The 22,123-nt window shown below is 41.0% G+C and overlaps 2 protein-coding genes across 4 annotated transcripts in view; one reads left to right on the forward strand and one right to left on the reverse strand.

The window, feature by feature from the left end:
* Positions 1-6,182, forward strand: part of LOC119387399 (mortality factor 4-like protein 1) — a 30,282-nt gene extending 24,100 nt beyond the window's left edge. For all 3 annotated transcript variants that reach the window (XM_049413502.1, XM_037654785.2, XM_049413501.1), the window contains 3 exons: positions 385-454; positions 2,903-2,987; positions 6,098-6,182. In XM_049413502.1, the coding sequence (XP_049269459.1) occupies positions 385-454; positions 2,903-2,987; positions 6,098-6,179 (237 nt within the window). In that variant the 3' untranslated portion in view covers positions 6,180-6,182. The remainder of the gene's footprint in view (positions 1-384; positions 455-2,902; positions 2,988-6,097) is intronic.
* A 1,513-nt stretch (positions 6,183-7,695) lies between these two features.
* LOC119385941 (peptidylglycine alpha-hydroxylating monooxygenase) overlaps positions 7,696-22,123 on the reverse strand; it is a 69,538-nt gene continuing 55,110 nt past the window's right edge. Inside the window, 10 exon segments of the mRNA XM_049414167.1 lie at positions 7,696-13,801; positions 14,630-14,679; positions 15,287-15,414; positions 16,369-16,449; positions 16,540-16,604; positions 17,988-18,048; positions 19,390-19,472; positions 19,587-19,617; positions 20,103-20,217; positions 20,220-20,326. Coding sequence (XP_049270124.1) covers positions 13,621-13,801; positions 14,630-14,679; positions 15,287-15,414; positions 16,369-16,449; positions 16,540-16,604; positions 17,988-18,048; positions 19,390-19,472; positions 19,587-19,617; positions 20,103-20,217; positions 20,220-20,326 — 902 coding nt within the window. The 3' untranslated portion in view covers positions 7,696-13,620.

The following is a 22,123-nucleotide window of genomic DNA, read 5'->3' on the forward strand; positions in this document are numbered from 1 at the left end:
GCTAAGAATCAAACCCGCAACCACATTTATGTATTTCAGTACCTTCAGGGCCCGAAGGCGTTACAGAAGGGAGCGGGTAACGGTATGCACAATAATATGGGAAAGAGAGAGAGCGAGAGAAAAAAAATGGCTGCGAAGAGTATACATAGCATTCAACAGCAGCCTTAAAAGAACAACTTATGCTTTGCAGCAAAATACTATTTTCACTAGAGCACCTTAATGAGTAATGTTGGCTTTTAAATTGCTTTCAATAAGAATCAATTAGAGTTAAACTATGTTACCCTGGATGCCATGAACATCTTTAGTGATGCTAGCTGGGGCTCCATAATCATGTGCCAAGTGTTGTACAAAGTGGTCTGAGTTAACATCCTTTTGTACGTGCAGGTTTTAAATGAAAGACCGGATACCCCAATGTCACAAATATATGGTGCCATTCACCTGCTAAGGCTATTCGGTAAGTTGCCCATTGGAGTGGCTTTATAACAGTGCTCTGTGATGCCTATACAGTAGACTCTCAATAATTCAAACCAAACAAATTTTAGATTTTTGGTTGGCCCACTGTGCTTTCAATGTATTTTAATGCCGCCTTATTAAAACTGCTCTGTTGCGTAAATTTGATTAATTCGTGCTTTTTGCTTGTCTGTGCCTGAAAATATCTGTTGCCTTTGTCACTTCTAGCAGAACATTTGCGTTTCTATTTGACTGACTGTCGCAAATAAAGCTGATTGTCTGCCGACAAAGCATCCAGACAGTGCACCAGCAATCACATGTTGACTGAAGAAAAAAATCAGTTTCACCACTACGGCGAAGCAATGAATGCGATAGCAACATATTGTAATGTTATACAAAGTAAGTCTGGCAGCTAACACTTTTGGATCCGATCTTGCGTAACTCTACAAAACACTGGTGTAAGAGAATACGGCCGCTCCAGGGAGAGAGAGGTCTCTTCGCTGAGAGAGTGCAGCATGTCGAAGAGTATATGAGCTGTACGCTGATGGCTGTCGAGATAGCGTGCACGCCAGTGATCGCGACCGCGCCCTTAGAATCAAAGTTCACAGTTGCTGCACGAGCAACCCCCCTCCCCACCATGCCTTTCTTCATGCTCGTTAAAGACGGGCGGGGCGTTTCCTCTCTGCTTGAGCAGCATTCGACGGCAGGTTTAACACGCGGGGGGATGTTATCGCATGCGCCTTCCGAGCTACAGAGATGGGTCGGCTCTTTTGATCTATGCTTCAGCCGCGTTCTTTCACTTCCACTCGCGAGCTTTTACCCATGAGTAGAACATACAATGCACGGGGGGATGTTATCAATTTGGACTTTATATGGGACATGACGACAAAAACCCGTCGAGAGTGTCCATATATCATCGCTATCGCAATAAAAAAAATGGCTGGCTCTCCTATAATCAACAGTAGGTCTGAGCATGAAATGGCTACCGGCAAAGCAGATTGGTTGGAGATGATACTATAGTAGCCACAAATGGGTATAGTTAAAATGGGTATAGTGCATGTTTGTGAGAGCACACCACACCGCACCATACCATGCCCCGCTGTGCACTGGTCCATATGGATGCCAATATTTTCTGCCATTGTGTAGGATAAATCTTAGGCTTTGCATAGTGTATGCGGCTACGACGCAATGCAGGCAAGAGCGTCCGCAGGTCGGATGCAGATGCATCTTAAGTAGTGTGGTGCCATCTTTCGAAGGAAGCCCAAAGCTCGCTCAAAGAGAGTGTCAGGTAAAAGAGAAGCCTCCAAAATATGAAGTTGCATTTTTTCACACAGTTGTTGGCAGTGCCATTGAAAAGCATCTTGCATATATATATATATATTAGGGGTGTGCGAATATTCGAAATTTTGAATATTTTTCGAATAGTGTTTGCTATTCGATTCCCTACGCACTGGAATATTACTATTCAACCTTCCCAAAAACAAATACAGTCAACGTCCAATTGAAACTGACCCTTTCAGATTTTCAATATGCTTCACCTCATTACACTCTCGTATTGCGGCAAAGCTGCCTTTCAAGCTCCATTACGGTCGAACTTTGCCAAGACACAGTCAACGTCCGATTGGAAGTGGTCCCTAGATTTTCAATATGCTTCACCTCATCACACCCCGGTATTGCGGCAAAGCTGCCTTTCAAGCTCTGCTACGGTCGCAAATGTACTAACTCAAGAAAACGCTGGTTCCAGCATGGAGATGAAAGATGTGGCAGAGGTGGGGGCTGAATTAATGCTGTTTTGGACCTGAAATTTGGGCAGGAAGTCCGAAAAATTGGAAGCCGAGGCTTTTTAGCATCCAAAATTTCAGATGTTCTTATATATTGACGTCTACGAGGCAGATTTGGAACTCCGGACTTGAAGGGAGCACACCCTTGTCCGCCACATCAGTTGGACTTCCACAGAAGTTGAAAGAGGAGGAGAGGCTGAGGAAATGGCATCTTTGCCTCTCATGTGTAAAGTGTTGTCAGCAACACTTTGGTTGCACCCAATCATGTACATAAAAAGAATTCGGCCTCTCAATTGCCTCATTGTTGATAACACAACTATGAAACACCACCCCGCCAGTGCTTCATCAACCTAGCAAAAAGAAACATTTTCATGTTGCTATCTCATAAGAATATGCTTAGGAATCCTCTCTAACCTTTTTTTTTTTTTCTGCAATTGCACTTCGAAGTATTCAAAAAATATTCTAGAAATATTCGAATTTGCTTCGCTCCCAAAATTTTGTTGTTTGCACAGCTCTAATATATATATATATTTACAACTTGCTTAAAAGTCTGGACCTTCATTGTAACATTCACAAATTAGAAATTAAAAGTGCAGATTCTGTGGTTGTAGTTGGTTAGTCCTGCAGGAATATTATCTTATCTTACGCAGGAAGCTTATCTTATGTTTCAGTCAAGCTTGGCAGCATGTTGGCTTATACACCACTGGACGAGAAGAGCGTCCAACTTCTGCTACATCACATTCACGATTTTCTCAAGTGAGTTTCCTTCTGTATTGTTTCATTGGTTAACATGTAATGCTTTGAAATAGTGAAGCATGCATCAGTATGTGAATGAGTTCTGTTAATTTTGATAAGTAATTTTACTTCTAGATCTATAGCAGAGGTGCAAGTTGAACATGTGTGCACTCTTCTTAAATTGTCTGCCACGTATGTTGGCAAGATTCATCGTGTGTAGCCATATTTAAACCATGTGCCTCTAAAAACGGTGCCTGCTAGTTATCCAGCATACAGCTTTGTATGCCTATATGGTCTAGGAAGCCATGTTGTGCATGACTACTTTCAATCGTCCACCACTATTAATATTTTGTTCATCATACCAACAAGAATCTACAGGTTTTAAACCATGGAAGTGTTAGCGATACTGTCCCTTCAAGAGGCCATGCTAGCTATTTAACAATATCCCTGTAAAATATTAATGTGTGTTAGATTCGTAGCACAGCCACCTTCTAGAAATTGGTGCGGTGATATTAGATTTATATAGAATGTGTCTCCTAATCCTTGAATGCAAGGGCGCCTGTGAGACAAGATTGCTACTGATACTCATTCACTAGCATTTTATCCCTTTCTTGTTAGTCTTGTATGTTCTATTCTGTTTTCCATTCGTTGCACTCCTCACCAGTAATTGTCATGATTTTAATGTTTATACACTGCATCCTTTAGCTAAAAATTTTTAGGCAGCATTACAGCCATGCTACATCTACCAACAGCAATTCATCTTGCCATTGAAAACTTATCACTTGCATGGTGCTCTTTGGCCATTTCTGGCCCTTGCGCCGCTAACCCCGATTAATCAATCACTCAGTTAAATCTGAATCGAACAATACCTGATCACAGAAAGCTAGGGCCTCTAGTCATCATCAAGGCAGCTTTTTACACAAACTGCAATGACCAGGCCCTAATTGCTTTGAAGTGCATTCCCGGTATTTCCCTTTTTACAGTTCACGAGATGTCGGTGCTTGGTGCAACATGTAAAAATTTGATCACGCTACAGCTGCCACTGCCGAACTAGCCATTCAGGAACTCCAAACTTGAAACTTGTCGTGCCCAGTTGTTAGTTTTTTCCACAAGAAAAATAAGTCCTTATCTTCCGAGTCTGTGCTGCTGCTGCCAACATAACAAAATTCTGACTTAGACTAGCCAGAATCCACTGAAATTTGCTGTTTCTGAGAGGCAGGGGTGTGCAATGTCGACGCCATGCTTGAAGCTACGAGTGCTCAATCCTCTCGACTTGCGTGGCACTTCAAAGCTCCCTCCACAGAGGAAAAAAAAAACAAATAAGGGAAACTGGAAAAATAGCTCCTGTTTTATATGATAGATGACGTTAGCTGTCCGTAAGCGCTCCTAGCACTTAGAGATTTACAGTTGAAAACCATCGATAGCGGGCTATCGATGGGTGTAGGCGCGGACAGGAAAGTGTTAAAGGGGTACTGAACCACTTTTCCAAATAATCAGCAAATGATCTCAGTATCGGAGTTATTGCCTCCAAATTGATTGCCGCAAAAGTTTGTCGAATACCTCAAGAACAAGCGAAGTTACAGGGGTTTTGCCGAACGCTTTAAGCAGTTTCTCTCTTCTCTTGTCCACACGATTGCGCTGGAAGCTACACAGGGAGGGATGGCATGGGGGAAAGAAGTTGCGTCAGCACACATGATGAAACACGATTGCTCTTTCTCATTGTAATTTCTATGTGCATTAGTGTGGCTACTGTGTAATGTTAGCACACCGGAGCATCATGCCAGCACATGGCGGCACCCTGTGGCAAGAAGGCATCTGATCGAAACACTGCTCTTGATTTATATCAGCTATCAGCCAGTAACATGCTATCTGCTGTTTGACGCTAAACAGCAGGCACCGGCAGGTCAGGAGAGAGTGAGCACAGGCCTCTGTATGAAAAAAAAATTACAGCATATCCACGGGTGAATGATGAAGAGCTTGGGCGCAGCTCCTGAAGCAATCATGGTCTCGGGATTCGCTTCTCGTTGAGCCCGTTTCGCAGCGGCGTCCTTCGCGCGCACCGTCACGGGATCCGCCTGGCTGCCGCCCAAGCGAGCGCCCGCCGCTGCGCATCGTCCATGCTCCGCCAACGATCCGACATGTACGGCGACGATCCAGGAGAATGAGAGAGGCGCTCGCTGCCCGCGCAGCAGCCAATCGGAGAGCAGCGGCACTTCCAGCGCCATCTAGCGCGATTCACACAAGCGCCATATTGCACACAATTCTATTGGACCAACGCCATCTAGGAAAATGAGACGAGAAATGGTGATGACGACACAGATTGTGTACAGCGCCATCTAGAATATCGTCCCTGAACTGCAGTTTGTATGTGCTTCTATGAGACAGCGCCATCTATTGCATCATACGGGAGATCCGTTTACGCCGGACAACGGAGACGTGACAAGGTTAGACTAAGAGGAGCTACGCCCCTAAAAGGGAACCTGAGAAAATGGCAACTTTGCACTCGGCTTCTAAACTATCCCTGCCACTCACGACTGCAAGATTTGGCTGAGCTGTTCATAGCAGTGTCCGCTTTCCATAGGATGTTTTTCCACCAACCTCAAAGGGAGGTCCTGACCCCTTCAATAAATCATCTGTTACATGCACCTGATGTCTCTTCAATGTTGCTGCGGAAATTTGCAGATTCCTCTATTTAGATTTGTAGAATTTCAAATTTTCCACCACATAAAGTTAGGGGCTCCATTTATAACTTGTGCAGCAGTGCACGACATTGAACTAGTTTGTTTCGTCGCTTCTGAAGTGTGACATAGGAAAGTGAGATGAAGGCAGAGGGAAAGAAAATAGTACACTTTTGCGTTGTCTTGTTCATGCCTGTTTTCATCTTGCAGCGTTGCCTTGCACTATAGAAGGCCAGTTCGAAGAAATTGTCAAAGTCTCTATCTACAATGGTTGCATGATGCAGGAGATATGTGTGAAAGTATTTTTGTGTTTGTTACTTTATATTGTCCACCAAAGTAGTATTGCACCATGGTTCTAATTTGTCTGAGCACAGTGGCCGTGACAGTGGTGCCTTCATTTTCAACATCTATATGGATGCAAAGAGAAACATATTGTGCTTATTTCTGTTTCAGATACATGGCTAGAAACTCTCAGCTGTTCAGCCTGAACGACTACACAATAGCACCTCCAGACTACCAACGGAAAGCCATCTGAAATTGTAAAGCTGCGCTGCTCAATACAAACCCTCCTGTCACTGTGTGGAAATCGTCTTCCTTGCACTTGCTGCGTTCATCTGCCCCTGTCAGTGACTCACCCTGTGAATGAAAACTAAAAAAATAATAATATTAATAAATCCTATGTAACGGCTGTATCTGAATAATAGTTACCACAGCTTTTCGATACTAGTTGTGGAATTTATGCCCCCAAGTTAAGCGCATTTAAGCTGCATGTATTGTGCAGATATCAAGTTCATTCTCAAAGTTTCACAAGTTGTATTTCTCAGCCCTGAAGATATTGTTGGACAACTGCCACTGAATGAAAGTATGAATGTTGATTGTGAAACTGTGTGAATTTGCAAATATAGGATGTGCAAACTCACTTCATTGTTTGTGGTCATTTTCCTTCCATTGGTAATGACTCCCTTTGCCACAAATGAAAGCATTCTACCCAAGAAATGTGGCATGCATTTCAAGACGGGCGCGCATTACATTTTCCCAGAAGATTATGTGGGCCTTCATACAAAGGTTTACTGCTGGTTCTAGTGTCCACCAATGCACGCTACACCTGAAGTATTGGAATAGGTTAGGTGTAAATGTTGAACACACAGGTGAGGTGTGTAAAGATGTTTATAGTCAAGCCTAGTAAGATAGTGGTTTCATACTGTCCTTTCAGATTCAACAATGTGCATTCTTAGTAAAAGCACGTGCAGTGCAGCTCAGTAAATGTGCAGTTTACGCGATGCATGTAATGCCTATGCTGGCTGCAGACTCAAGAACATCGTATCACTGTCAAAACTGTGATGATGATGGAGGAAAGACTAGCTCTTGCATGTTCTACAGTCAAACCTTGATAAATAACAAATTCCTACTTGCAGGCGAAAAGTTAGTTACTAAAGAGAAAATAACTATTTTTCTCGTATTTGTAAATTACAATTTCATGACACCAAAAGCACCACTTTTACAGTGAGCAGATTCTTCGCAAGCAAGAAAACACACAAAAATAAAATGTATGTGGCAACGCCACCTTGAGGTTCCGACACCAGCTCGCCATGGCATCACAAATTGTGGCTGCGCCTGTGAGGGCCTACATAATTGTTTATCTTTTGTTTAATGTAGAATCCATCAAATGTGCTGGGTCTGCCATCCTATTATTGTTGCTACTGTCACTGCCTCTGGTGCGCAATTCAAGCTGCAATGCTGCTGTTCTATCACACTTTTACATTCACCCTTGTTTGTAGGTGGTTGATGTGATAGTGTTGAAACAAAAAAATATCTAACTTTTACTCATTCTCTTAGTAAAGAGTGTATGATTGTGGTAAACTGAATGCTCCTAGTCAAGCAGGTCTTCAAGGTGCTGCAACTTCCAAGAAAGACGTTAATTTGAAGTCACTACTTCCAGACATTCCCAGGCTTACTACAACAGCACAGCGGTGCATTTCATTCCAACTAGAAGGCTGTTTGGTGCAAGCCTAAATATATCTAACACGTTTCTGCAATGAGAAATGCCAGGATCTTTTGCTAGATCCAAATTTATTACAGATTTTTGATTGCACATATGTACTCGTCATAGGTGGTACTGATGAACTTGACACAATATACATAGTAATCTGGGTGTGAGAAATTACAATCACAATAACTATCACAAGTGTTAACGATTGTTACCGCCTTGTTATCTGCCATTTGAGCCATCAATTTTCACAATCGGCATAACAAGATACAAACAGCAAGCGAAACAGGGTGTGTAAAATTGTGCACATTCTCTTAAAGCTTGCTGTAATGATTCACATGCACTGCAATACTAACAGCACTGCCTTTGCAGTCAAAGCGCATCGTTTCACAGAATACATGCTTATGAAATAATTCACACCGCAGCTTGGATGTTTATACTCGCATTTTTCAAACATTTTCATATTGAAAATGTGCTGTGGTTCAGATTTTCCAATCTATTATTGACAGGTGAGGACAGAAACTGCACTATCTGTGTGCACATTGCCAGACTGCATTCTTTTACATTCTGACATAGCAATGCCTTGTCTAAGCACACACATTGCACATGCGCATTCTTCTGAGCTTGCAAAACTGCCACAAGATCCTATCAATGTTTAAAAACAGCCATGGGCAGTATCCATTTTTTCCCATTGACATAGCTTGCTAAATTTAGCGAGCAAGAAAAAGCAGTGGTGAATAGGTGGAGTGCCACAAAACAGGATCCCACAAGTTTTCAACACTTGTAAGTGCAATTCACGTGTAGCTTCTAACATTTTACAAGTCAGGTTTGGCCATAACCTATACAAAAAACCGTAACTACAAGTCCTGATACAATGTATGTCTTTAATTTGTCTTGAAAACACAGAAAAGACTATGTACATTAAAGCAACAAAAACACGGGTTTCGTAGCTGTTTAGTAGACTGATAACTCATCAGATTTCTTGGGCCTTCTTGTTTGATGCTGTTATCGCCTGTGCTGTCATCTATGTGCTTCATTCTGGCCATCTTGCTATCATAATTACAATTAACGCAATACTATGCTAGGAGGGCTGTGTGTTTGTCATAATGAAGTGTGATACCACACACACCCCCCAGCCGAAATGGGCACCACTCATCTAGTGTAACTCATCACAATTCTGATAGCAAGCTTGCCAGATCAAACAAGGTTTATTGGCAGTGAAACAAACACTAAAGGACGTACATGTTTATATTATTCCATGTGTGGATACCAAGTGTGCGATTCATCAGAGGGCGCAAGAGTGCTGTCTGACAAAGTGCTCACAGATACATGATCTCTGGTTCATCCGCTAAAAAAAGAAAAGAACAACGGGCCACTGTCATTTGGAGCCCTAGCATCCAACTTGACAAGCGATGTGGCATAACGTCTTGTCTTGGCTGTCTATTTCATAGTGTTTCATCAATTTTCTTGATTGCAGGTAAGTGGTACTAACACAACAACTAGCAGTAGGCATGTTCTGGAGACATATACATTGTGTCCATCCATTTTCACCATTATATTTGCCCCTATGTGAGATAAGACGATATTGGTTTTCTAATTTCTGCACTGAAAGTCAAAATTTGTTACTGTACAAAACAGACTGCAGGATGCTATTGCCATGCGAGATCTGAATGGTAATAAACAAGCACAATATGTGATAGCTTGGTGGTGTCTTATTAAAGGTGTTTGCAGCGCAAGCACTTAAGTGCTGAAGGAAAGGCAGCACAGTGAAGGACAGAGGGCGAAGAGGGACGTACACAAGCGCCTCTTTGCCTTCCATCCTCCACTGTGTCGCCTTTCCTTCAGCACTTAACGTGCTTGCGCTGCAAACACCTTTAAAAATACACTTTAACCAACTAGCCCAAATTGCCATTCTTGGTGGTGTCTACGAAAATGATGATCTGGCTGACCAGCAGAACATACATTTCTCCAAAACAAACCATTTTTTTTTTTTTCAAAACAATTGAGGTCAAGCAAATAGTTATATAATAACTCAAGCTGGAGGCAGATTTCCCAGCACGTTCAATTACACTTGTCAAATGTTCTGCAGAGCTACAGGCACGTAACACATGAACGACAGTGCAACAGATAAGATTTACTACTGCTTATACTTCTAACATGAAGAGCACAGGGGAATGGGCACGAGTCGCATATGTACAACATGCACAGTTACGTTTCGGATTACAGCTTAAATAATAAGAGTTGTCAGTTTCACAGTAGTATTCGTAAATGGGAAGGAATGACATTTGTAATACACATAGTTGAACTACAAAGCTTCTTGGAATGTATTTACTGGAGTGTACTGGACATAAAAGGCATACAATTATAAAGATGACACACAATTATAAAGATCACGGGGACAATATGGTAAGTGCATTGCTACCAGCATCAAACAGCTTGGTGAAACAGTTTGTCAGTTTGTTTTTGGTCAAACTATGAACAACTCAGATCAACGAATCAGAACCTCGCATAATTACACAAACCTTTCATTCAATCGAGCAAAAGGTGTTGCTACAGAGAATATGTGTTGCTGCTGGACTTAGAAAGTCCAGTTACATCTTAATGTCACCGCTTATGGTACATGCAGCTGGTTCTTTTCAGTAGCTCCAGAGTGCTCTGGTGACACGCTCCACATTCAACTAGTCGAAATCGAGTTCTCTAAATATGTTCAGCTGGTTCTGTCAGAGCACTGCACTCAAACTGGTAGTGCGACCAAGATCTGATGAGGCGATTCCTGCAGTTTACATTCTGGCGAGATGTCGGTTGCAGCTGATTGCACAGCGGTTCCTCAGCGCCTGTATGCCTCTTTTGTTTGCAAGAGAAGACGTGATTGCATGCTTCCTCTTCTGGCCTCCAACTGCTCTAGCGAGCGACTGCACGTTTCACTCGGATATGTTTTTTTTTTATCAATAGCGGGCTCTGCATCGTTGCAATTCAAGTGAGAGCGCAGTGGCATCCAGCCGAACATACAATTAGTTTGCAGTGTATGGTAGTAAACATCTTCATTGGTCCCCTCTCCATCTAGATGCTTCTTTGCAAAATTCATGGTTTTAAAAACTCAAATAATTACCAGTACTGTATAAAACAATGCAGAATAAGTTATCAAAATTACCACTCATAAGAAGAACAACGATTTCAGTACATACAGCCTTTGTCAAAAACACCGTACGGGCTACTTCATGCCTACGTGTACATATATAACTTGCATGTAAGCCGAAATATCGATAGTACAGCGAACAGATCTGACTTTCAACATTTTAGCAATAACATTCAGTCTCCAGGACGTTTAGACTTTTGGCGTATCACAAAAAGTCCCTATAGCCTGTAGAAGGCCATGGTGGTCGCAACGTATCTCGTATAGTACTTCCGACAAAGACTGGAGTACATCAATGTCAGTTAAGTACTGTAGTTTGGAATATATGCAGTGACTAGCACATAAATAACCATAAAACAGCATGCCATAGAGAACATAAAAAGTAACTGCACAACATATGTTCAAGGATAAAATATTTCAACAGGGCACTAACAAAGATCTTAACTGTAGAGATTGCAAGTATTTTGATTGCTGCATGTGTTCCGGATAGGGGAATGGGAGATGCATGACAGCCTAAACATTCAAACAACGATCTGTCAAGACCTTAGTCTTCCCCAAAGGCGTAGAATAACGTTCCACAACTGTCAGTGCAACAGCTGTTCAGGTGTGCATTTCTCATGCAGATAAGTGGCATAATCGAATTGCACAACATTCTAGATAGGTATGCTTTACTTTAATTCTTCCAAGCTGTAATTATTTTTGTAATGACTAAGTACAGTATATCTAATGTATTAGCAACCAAAGCTGAACTAAACCAACTTGGCTCTTCAGTACTATCTCGCAAGATACAGCTTTCATCAGTCTAAAATTTGCAGCGGCTCGCTGTAAATAGGCTTGTGCGAATATTCGAACGATTATTACAGTATTCGAATTCGCTTCGAAACGAATTTAAATTATTCTAAATTTCGAAGTATTCGAAATGAACGAATAGACAAACTGCATGTAACCCCCTGTAAATGTTGTTTCACTGCAGTGAAGGAGTGCTATATCGTGAACACACCTATCCAGGGAAAATCCGCACTGCCGCGAAGCCCCGCTTCAAGGTTAAATGAACAAATTACCCTCACATCGATTCATCATTTTGCGAGCCCTTTGATCATGGCGCTATTCACAACAGTTCTACAAGTTCACCTCGGAGCAATCAAGGTTAACCACAAAATATGTCAAGTTTGGAAATATATATATATATATTCTATCTTTGCACACAGACCTGACCTTGAGGCAGCTTACTGTGATGTAGCCTTTGTATAGAGTGCAATGGCAACTGTACACATAGACAAGTCACTGAAAACTGAGAGCTTAAGAAAGCAAGCAAACGCTCATTTCAATGGAGAGAGAAAAAGACTTAGAAGCGATTGGTTTTCTTTAAAAAAAAATAAATGACACACGAGAACCTGCTTTAAAATATGTTCCTGCTTCAGTGCATGTCTTACAAGAAACATGGATTGGATTTTTTTTAGTTGAAAAAGAAATGAGCTCAGTTAGAGGCATAAATTCTGAGGTATCTCATTACAGGTACAGAGGCTAGGGTGAATAAAAGGAAAGAAGATGAGGCTGGAAGAGGGAAAATGGGTCGATTACACATCACAAAGTGAGAAGTATCTGCATGCATATCTGTTTTGATCCATTTTCGTCTCGTTCATCTTGCTAGATTTCAATTTTGAATGAAATACATTGACCCTTCTCAGCTGATCAACCCTTTTTCATTTTCAGACTCTGCTCTTCATTGCTAACATTTTTATTTAGCAGAGGCATTGTTAAAAAAAAATGTTCGTGCAACTAAATCATTGCATTCTTTCAGAAAAAAAGTACTTTAAAATCCATAATCTGATTATGAAGTATGCCATAAGGGAAGATTCCACATTAAATTTGACCATCTGAGGTTGCTTAACAAACAACTCAATCTAAGTACACGTGTTTTGGCATTTCGCCTCCACCAAATGCAGTTGCCACTGTTGGGATAGAAACCACAACCTCTTGCTCAGCGGTGCAACATAGCCATTGAACTACCACAGTGGGTTCAAGAAATACTTTTCATGGTGTCGTAAGCAAAGGATAAAAAAATATCAATACGTACGCCGACAAGTACCAAGACTGGCGGTGCATTCTTTGATATACGAGTACTCATAGTTGAAAGTAACAAGTGACAGTACAGTGAAAACGAGCACAGCTGTGAGTGAACAAATAATGAAGGATGACTTAAATAAACAAAGTGCGTTCGTCTTGTTTGAATACACTCGAATACCTTGCACTTAGACATGCGAAAGACCCGGATTTGAGAACGACAATGCAGTCACATGGCTGCAGTAATCATCAAACTTTAAAAACCTTCCCCTCTAATTACTACAGCTGAGAGTTCAGCCCTTGATTCCATTTCCTCCAAGTAAATACTGAATGTGCCCAATTATGAGGATGTTCATCAGAGAACGTTGATTGATGAATGAGTTGAGAGCGCGATTTGCCCTCCCACTTGGTGGAATTTTGGGAACAGACTAAAGTCCAGGCTCATTTGCAAATAAGAGAGTTAATTCTGTAAAATAAAAATTGAAAAGCGATAAGCAGAGCTCTTGCAACACAAGTCCACTGATCCTCTATCTCGAGCATTGAGAGTTGGGCAAACACCAAGCCGCTAAGCTGCCAATGTCAGTGATGACACGACCGCGCAGGTTTGTTCTCACAGTTGAGACCCTTTGAACCAGCCATTTCTTACTACTGCCAGCTTAAGTGTTGCTGGAGCCAAAGTGGGAGTTAAGAAATGATGGCCAGGAAGTCGGCAAATCGTGGGGAGAAAAACGGGAGTCAAGAAGACCGGTCACACAGAAATGTCAATGGCTCATGCCAGGGTGCGAGAAAAAGTTACTCGAGGGTGCTCGCATCTCTGTCAATCTGGGTAGTAAGTGAGTCAGCGAGGAGAGGATCACGGCCCCAATAGTAGACTGGTGGCCCATAGGAAAAGCAGTCCTTTTTGTCAAGGATCCTGTCACCATCCACATAGTACATCATGTAGAAGTTGCACATTTCGTCGTTGCCCGTGGAGCTGAAAAGCAGAAAAACAGTGCCATCTGAAGATCATCTATTGTCCTTTCCTTGTGCCTTGTGCTTCAAGGGAATCTTGAGCTTCATTGCACAAGCTTTCCAAACCTTATCGAATCATCATTGTGTGGCCGAAGTGTGTTGCTACCCCTTTGCTTAAGCTCCCAAGCCAAAGAATAGTTGTACGACTAGACACGAAGCGTTGAAACAAGCAAGCTGGCTCTGCACATGTTAACAATGTTAAATGATGCAAATCACAGCACCTACAATTGCAAGAAAAACTTTCCCGGTTATTACTCCTGCAGTCCGTAACAAGTTCAATATGCAATGCCACTTGCAATTTGGCAGTTATTTGCATTTCATTTAAAGAGAACAATTTAATTTGCCTGTGCTTTCTCTGGCTTCAGTGCCTGTTTATGTATACACCAATGACTTACAAAAATTGAGCCTGTCAGATCCCATAGCTCCACTGCACATTGTAAGTAGTGTAACTAGTTATGACATTCTTGTGCTTTTGCAACTACCAGTTTCCATGAGTGTAAGAAAAAAAACGGAGTCAAAGCTGAATAATGTGTGAAGAAACTCAACTTAGCTTTCCTGTAAGCTTGGAAGCAAGAATGTTGGCAGCAAAAAAAAATATTGCCCAGACACTAACACAAAGTATAGAGTTGAGCTACACAGCCTTAAAAGAACATGTTTTTCAGGATGGATAATCTAAAAGTTTCACTCTCATACTACCTATACATAATATGTAGTGACTGACGTGTCAAAAGTACACAGATATACATACGTGCACACACAAACAAACCTCAAGCTATGTTCAGCCACTTACCCAACATAGGTCGGCCTATTTCTGAAGTTGTACATTGTGCAGCGGGCAGCCTATAGAGCAAAGAAACTCAACATTAGAAATGATGACCTTTGTTCACAGAATGAAAGAGAGATTGCTTTTTGCAGGTCAAATGCACCCGCGGCACTTTGCTTGAATGAATAACACTCTGCGACGAAGCAAGCTGATGTGCACTAATGCTGATGATCACAGAACAAGAACATTTGGATTAAAGGAAGAAACACAGCTCTTGTGTTTGTCTTTGTGCTATTACTAATGGAAGGATGCAATGAAGATCAAGCCTAAATGTAAAACTTTCTGGATCACGTATTTCAATGTATCAATAAATCCTCGGCTAAGGACACAGTAAACCCAAACCCTTATGTCGGCCAAATTTGCCAGCAATCTTGCAAGTTAATCCACAAACATAATGCTGTTGTGTGACTTTAAAGGCAAGGAAACATTTTGTTGAAAATGTGAACCCAGAAAAGACAAAGTGGATTACTGTAACAGTATGAACAGCATGCAAGAAAAGAGAGTGAGGTAATTACTCAGCATGCTGACATATAAAAAAACGGTTTATTTTTCTGTGGCTGACAATGCTTTAAACAATATGGCAACACCTCGCATCGCTAACAACATTGAAAAAGCAAAACTTACCAAGATGTCGCCCTTGGTGACCTTGATGCCCTTGTTTGCAGGGTAGAACATCTGCGGCTGCAATGGGTCGTGCTTCCCAATGTTAATCCACCGGCCATTTCTAACAACATAACCAGATACAGCCTTGCCTGCAAAGGGAAATTAGTCGGCAATATATAACTGACGCCAACAGTTTTTATACAACTACAAAAAATACAAATGTGTCCTTTTCTAGCAGCCTCCACTATGTAGTTAGTACTCAATCCATGTTCAACGAATCACACTGCAACAAAGTACGGGGTCCCTTCTTGCAAACTACCCTCGCCTCTGAAAGCGACAGTCAGCCTTCTCGATCTTGTACAACCAAAAATTTAGGAATCTATGTTCTCAAGCAAACATCAATGCAAACTCAACCATCCCGCTACCAATAGTCAAAGGTGTACGCCCACAATACCATCTTTCCCACATTAAGTACAAATGCCAAACAGAGCACAGACATGAAAGATCTATTTCTTGCAACTACAACATAGAGAACTTTCTGCTCTCAGAAGCTACTAAGAAAAGAAAAAACGAGGACAGCTTAAAGGGACACCAAACAAAACAGTTTACCGCTAACAAAATACAACACTTCAAAGCCTAGCTATTGCTAGTTTCACAGTAAGAAACTGATTATCCAAGGGCCAAACCTCGATAGTTCCAAAATTTTCACAGCAGAACCCCAGTGCTAACATGGATATTTTTTGCATACTCTTGTATTGGGGTGTTGTGATGCAGCAGAATTACTTGCCCTGTTCAGTCCTCAGTTCCTTTACAATACATTTTCCTAGTTCGTATTTACAGACAAAGTAAAGAACAAGACCTGAGAAGATGCATCCACTATGCCATGGCATCTGGCACGGGCATTACAAAGTGAAGTCACCTTATAATAATTCTTACTAGTTATGCAACACTAGGATAATGAATAATGATACAATAACTGCACAATTTGTGCAGCTATAAGACACGCCATCATTGGCACTAAAATACAAGACTAAGCTGCACAACGCAGGTCGCAAGCCATGCTTGTATTCTGTCAAGAACTACAAAAGAATCAGTCTACTTACCAAGTTTGTGTGTATGAGTCCTGAACGCAAATGGATACAGGGTCAAGTTCTCGTCGATGAGACAGGCAGTTTCGAAGTGTTCTAGACAAAAAAAAAAAGTAGAGTGTGGTATGTGTCATCGTGACTTTGCAGCAGACACTAAGCCACCAATTGACAACATCAATGTCTTACCCGTTTTGTGCGAAGGAATCATGCCTCCCGTTCCCAGAAGGTAAATACCAGCTCGTCGTTTCACTCTAAAAGCATGAACAACAAAACAAGGTTAAAAACAGGAAATAAGGAGAAAATAAGAAGAAATTTAAGTGGGAGTTTAGAAATGTGAACTGAGCCTTACTATACTTATTTTCAAATTTTTTTTTGCACTGCTTGTAGCTGAAGCTGTGTGCTGCTTGCCTGTACACCAGTGCCACCAGCCGGCATCATGGTAAGTCATGAGAATGGCATGGAACCCAGATAAACTGCTCTGCATTACTATTGCATTACACTGACCTATGTTCTGGAATACTGTAACAGCGGACAGAAGACTGGTAACTACTTGATTACAACTTGAACAACAAACACTTCTCATAACATAGGCAGATGGAAATTGGGTGGTGGCTTGTGCTACCAAACTCGTGGACAGATGGATGCATGAATGGTCACTTGCTACTATCTTGTCTCAAACGCATCAGAAATATGTTTTGCGATGTCATCGCATACAAAATTTGTCGCCCCATGAGGTAGCTGTTGCATTGCACACTGTGTTCTGTAAGACATAAATGAGCCCTGAGAATAAAGAAGTTAGCCGAAGTTAGGTTCACAATGTGAGATGAGGGAAAAACGTGAAAAAGGGACAAGCACAGCTATAGTTCTTCAATTTCAGAAAGCATTAGCACACAACGGCAGGTAGTAGATGGCACAAAATATGTATTAATGTTGAACAGGAATATTTTTTAATGCTTCTATCTGTTCATAGGAGTAAAAGCAAGATTAAAATTCTAAGGAATGCCACCATATTCAAATTACAAAGTTCAATATCCCAAAGCTGCACTATGGGCTATGAGGGACAGTGTAGTGAATACCTTCAAATTAAGTTTAACGGCTTTTAATTTTACAGCCACCCGAAGCACAGTAGTTAAATTTGTTTCGCATTGTGATCCTATCAAAATGCTGCCACCGTGGCCAGAATACGAACCCTTGCATTTGAACCTTCAACCTTACAGTAGAATACCATGGCCACTGAGCCGACTATCATGCTACTGATCCAGCTATACAAGGATACACATCAACAACATGCATTGTGATTTAACAATCAGGTCTTGCGTCACACTTCTCCCGCCGTTCACGAAGGGCTGTCAAGTGATGCACATGTATCCTTGTATTCATAAGACAAAACTGCACAGAACACACACCAGGTACCAGCAAAGCACTAGAAACCATATCACTGCAGCACCAGATAATGCAGTAAAAGAGTGGCGTACATTTTATAATGCTGAGCAGTGATTTTGTTCATTTGTATATAAGCAACGCAATCTTAGTCAGATTCCCTTCAAAGGTACATACATAATTCAAAAATTATTTCCGACTGTAAACTTCACCAACTTACAGCCCACAAAAAATCACAAAATGCAATTACTCACAGCTGTGTGTCTCCAGGCAACACAGAGAGGACAATACCAGACATGTCCGTCTTTCTTGGGTCTGGGAAAATTCAGAGTATAGAACCCTCAGATATGGGGTCAAAAAACGTTTGAAAAGCATTGCGAGCAAGTCTGCTGATGAATTCAGAATTGCAGGTTGCAGTGGTTAAGTTGTGCCTCAAGTTGCTGCTAGGTAAGCCCTGCAATGAACTCGCCTAAAAGGACCTGTGTTCTTTGCTACAAGCTTTCGTGTTTGTAGAAAGAGAGCAGTAAGATGAATATGTAGACCCTTTGACATGTGCGCATGGTATAACGAACGGTCGTAGTTAAGGGGAAGCCCACTTCACAAACATGTTTTTTGTTTTTGAGCAGATGTCAAATACGCAATTATTTTTCTAACGCAGTACACAGTTGAATATCAAATCATTTTGTGTTCTTAGGAGCAAGATTTCCTTCTAAACTGGGAAAGTTACGAAGAAAATCAGCATGTCACAATAATTGGACTGAGAACTATATGCAATGGAACAAAAATGAATGTTATAAACTCACTCGAACAAAGGTTACAGAACATTGAACATTTGTGAGTGAGTTGATGTCAAGTTGGATTTCACTCACAAATGTTCAACATACTACCATAGCATTTGTCAATGGGCTTAGGATTCTATGTTTGTTTTACGGTACACAGCATCCATTACAGAATATAGCGATATGCTGAGTTGCTTTGCAACACTCACAGTTTAAAATAAATTTTGCTCCGAACAGGGCATGTGACATGTTTGATATTTTAAAAACTGCATATTATACTACTCTTTTGAGCAGGTAAGCATCAGCAAGTTTAATGACGTATACACCTCAGTACAAGTGTAGTCGTGTGACAGCATGCAAATGGCATCTGGAGTTAATGCATTACACAATTTGCTGGGCTCTTTCATACATTTCACTAATCAACCTTTACTGTGTGTGAATTAAATATAGTCAAACTTCGCGCCAAATTCACATTCACACAGAAGAAGAAAACACAAGACAGGACGGGTCCTCACTTTGTATTTAATTTAAATCTAGCTTCATTTCTTGTAGCACATAATGTTTGCTATTGGTTCTAATTACAATTCAGTATCGGTGCATCCAACTTATCTCTTTATAAAATATATAGTAGTACAGTAGACACTCATGAAACGGAACATGAAGGGACAAGGAAAATATGTTCCGTTTAACAGAGTTCTGTTTGCCGAGAGACGAACAGGGGTGCAATAATTTCGGGTGTCAAACCATCATATCAGAGGCAGTTGTTCCATTTAAGCAGCAGTCTTGTTTAACAGATTTCAGTTTACTGAGAGTCTACTGTATAAGCAAAGTAATATAATATATAAGCAGACAAAATAACGGTCGATCATTTGCTTACCAAGGAATGCGGTAGTGTCGGCATAATGAACTTGAAGCACCAATACTTGATGCCAACTATTGCCGCCAATCTTGAAGCCACCACTGAAAATAAAAACCAGCAATAGCATCAAAAGCATGTATACACTGTACCACTGTTTAAAATCTTGTGTGTGGACACATGCATGCGTTGGTACAGCACTTTCACTCAACTTTCACAATTCAATGGAAGCCTGTGTGATCCTCAGTCCTATAAGCACTGAGCAAGAATTATGAAAACTAAGGGGTTCATATTTCCTTTTCTTACTATCACGTAACACCAATAGACAATGAACCACAGGAAAAATTAACTGCATTTTTTAAATGAAACGTAAAAATAGCAAGGAGATCTGACTTTATAAAGACCAATTATGAAACATGCCGCAAGTGGTAGCCAAAGCCCCATCTATTACATGTGCATGATGCTCTACCACTGATGCCCATCTTTTCATACATTTTATTGGGTGTTCCTGTATGTGTTCTATATCTAGTCCAGGGAGTGTTACGTTTGGTCTTTGCAACCCATGGCCGAGGTAGTGGATCATGATACAATTAGCATTTCTTCACACAAAACTTTCCTGCCTTGTTCTGGTAAGATGGGATAACCTGGTTCTAACTGAAATTGGTGTAAAAAACAAAAAAAGAGGAAAAAAAAACATATGCAACCTTACAGGTGTTTCAGTTAAACCTAATTACCTTCTGGAAGTGAAAGAGGCGGAGCGTCCCGAGCCCATGCGTATATGATCTGAGGTCCTCGCGCACAGGTCGGCCCTCGAAAGAACTCTGAGTTGGACTTGCTCATCTCCTCCACAAGTCCCACACCGCACGCGGAGAATCCTGCTCACGGTAGCCCGGTTCCAGACAGCCGTAGATCAGAATGTGGTGGGCCACGTGCATTGTTGCATTTGGCTTGAATGCCACTAAAATGCAGACAGATAGATGTTCCACTGTTAGACAGTTGCTCAAATTAGGAAATTTCCATTATGAGAAATTCAATGTGTAGTTTTTTTACAACATTGAAAAAAAGTGCAATCAGCAAACACAACCACACTTGTTGTGTCATGGTCATCTGTTCGTGAGTTTGCACTCCCACACCATGAAACAGAAAGCCACTTTGGGATTTGATATCTGGCCTTTAACGGGCCGATATTTGAAGGGGTGTCCCAAAATGTGTGTGGCAAAAATTCATGAGTAAAACATAGACCAAGACAGGTAATTTAAGATCACCGAGACATACATTTCAGGGCTCATTTATTCCTGGCAGTGAAAGTCTGACAACCAATCGCCATACATGAAAGCGAGCAAGAGAGACAAAAAAAAAAAGGGAGAAAAAACACAGCTAGTTGCTTTTAAGTACTAAATTTAGGATAGCAACTGCCTTTAAATTTTAAAAAGCTTAGCTTTTTAAGTGTAATTTTGCTTCAGGTGCCAAAGTAATGCAGTACCCCCTTTTAAATGTGCAACCAATCAATGAGTGGATGCACTCACTGATACAGCAGAAATTTATTACAGCTAGGTTATTCTACATTCAATACATCAAAATTAATAAAGAACTGTTACCAGATCTCAAAAGATACAACAAGAACCTAGGTGAAAATTGTGCCAACGTAGAAAGCCTTTGACAGAATCTAAGAACGGCAAAAAATGTCTATGTACATCTGAAAAATACACTAAGTAAAAATACAAACCACCTCTTAAAAAAAAAAACATCTAAAAGCTGGCAGCCATTACATGCAGGCGCTGTAGACAATACTGCTGTCCCAAAACAGCTGCACAGACATTGAGCCTCACTTCCTCCATTATTTTAAGAAGATGAATTGCTTAAAAGTGACACATTATTTTTTTTATGTAGAGATTTCTTCAAAAAAGGTAACATGCTGCACTGAACACCGAAGTTCCACCTGTCGAGAGCAGACAGTGACACACAACCTAGTGCATGGAGCAAACGGCCCTCAGCTGTATGAGCACTGATTTTTTGATCAGCAAATGCACCATAAATCTAACGACACATGTGTACACATCCCAAACTGACTGGGAGCCAGCGTGCTGGAACGCAAGAGTGCATGTGCTCCTTGCAATGTGCGTGGTGATAGCTAAAGCAACGTACATGTTAGCATTTTTTATCATTTTTGTTGTCATAGCATTTGTCACAGCACCTTCACCGAAGTGTCAGTGCATCTTAGTTGTTTGCTCAAACTGTTGTTTCAAAGGGACACTAAAGAGAAAACTGATCTTTCTCATATCATTAAATTACTCTTTCATAATAACAAAATCACCACGCTTACTGTGAGAACATGCTTGGTAAGTGAGAAAACGTGCAAAGAGAAATTGCGAGTGGCCACACCACCTTGAACTTCGCACACCAACCGCCATGATGTCATAGATTTTGACAGCATCTTCTGGGACCTACGTCGTTCGTAATCACAAAAAATGAAGTACATTGTCCTTTGTGGAGGCCAGAAACTTAACACACAAAGTTTCATGAAATTTAATTTTGCCAATGTCGCCAAAATACAAAAATACACTTTGAAATCCGTGACGTGCTGTGCGGAGAACGTGAGCGTGAAATTTTGAAATGACACTTTTACTTTAAATTTCTCCTCTATTATTAATGCTATGATAGTGAAATTAACTATACACTCTAACCTCGATACAACGAACACGGATATAACGAATTATTGGTTATAACGAAGTAAATGAAGAATAGTCTTGTCATA

Source organism: Rhipicephalus sanguineus, chromosome 3 (assembly GCF_013339695.2).
Source record: "Rhipicephalus sanguineus isolate Rsan-2018 chromosome 3, BIME_Rsan_1.4, whole genome shotgun sequence".
Classification (NCBI taxonomy): Eukaryota; Metazoa; Arthropoda; class Arachnida; order Ixodida; family Ixodidae; genus Rhipicephalus; species Rhipicephalus sanguineus.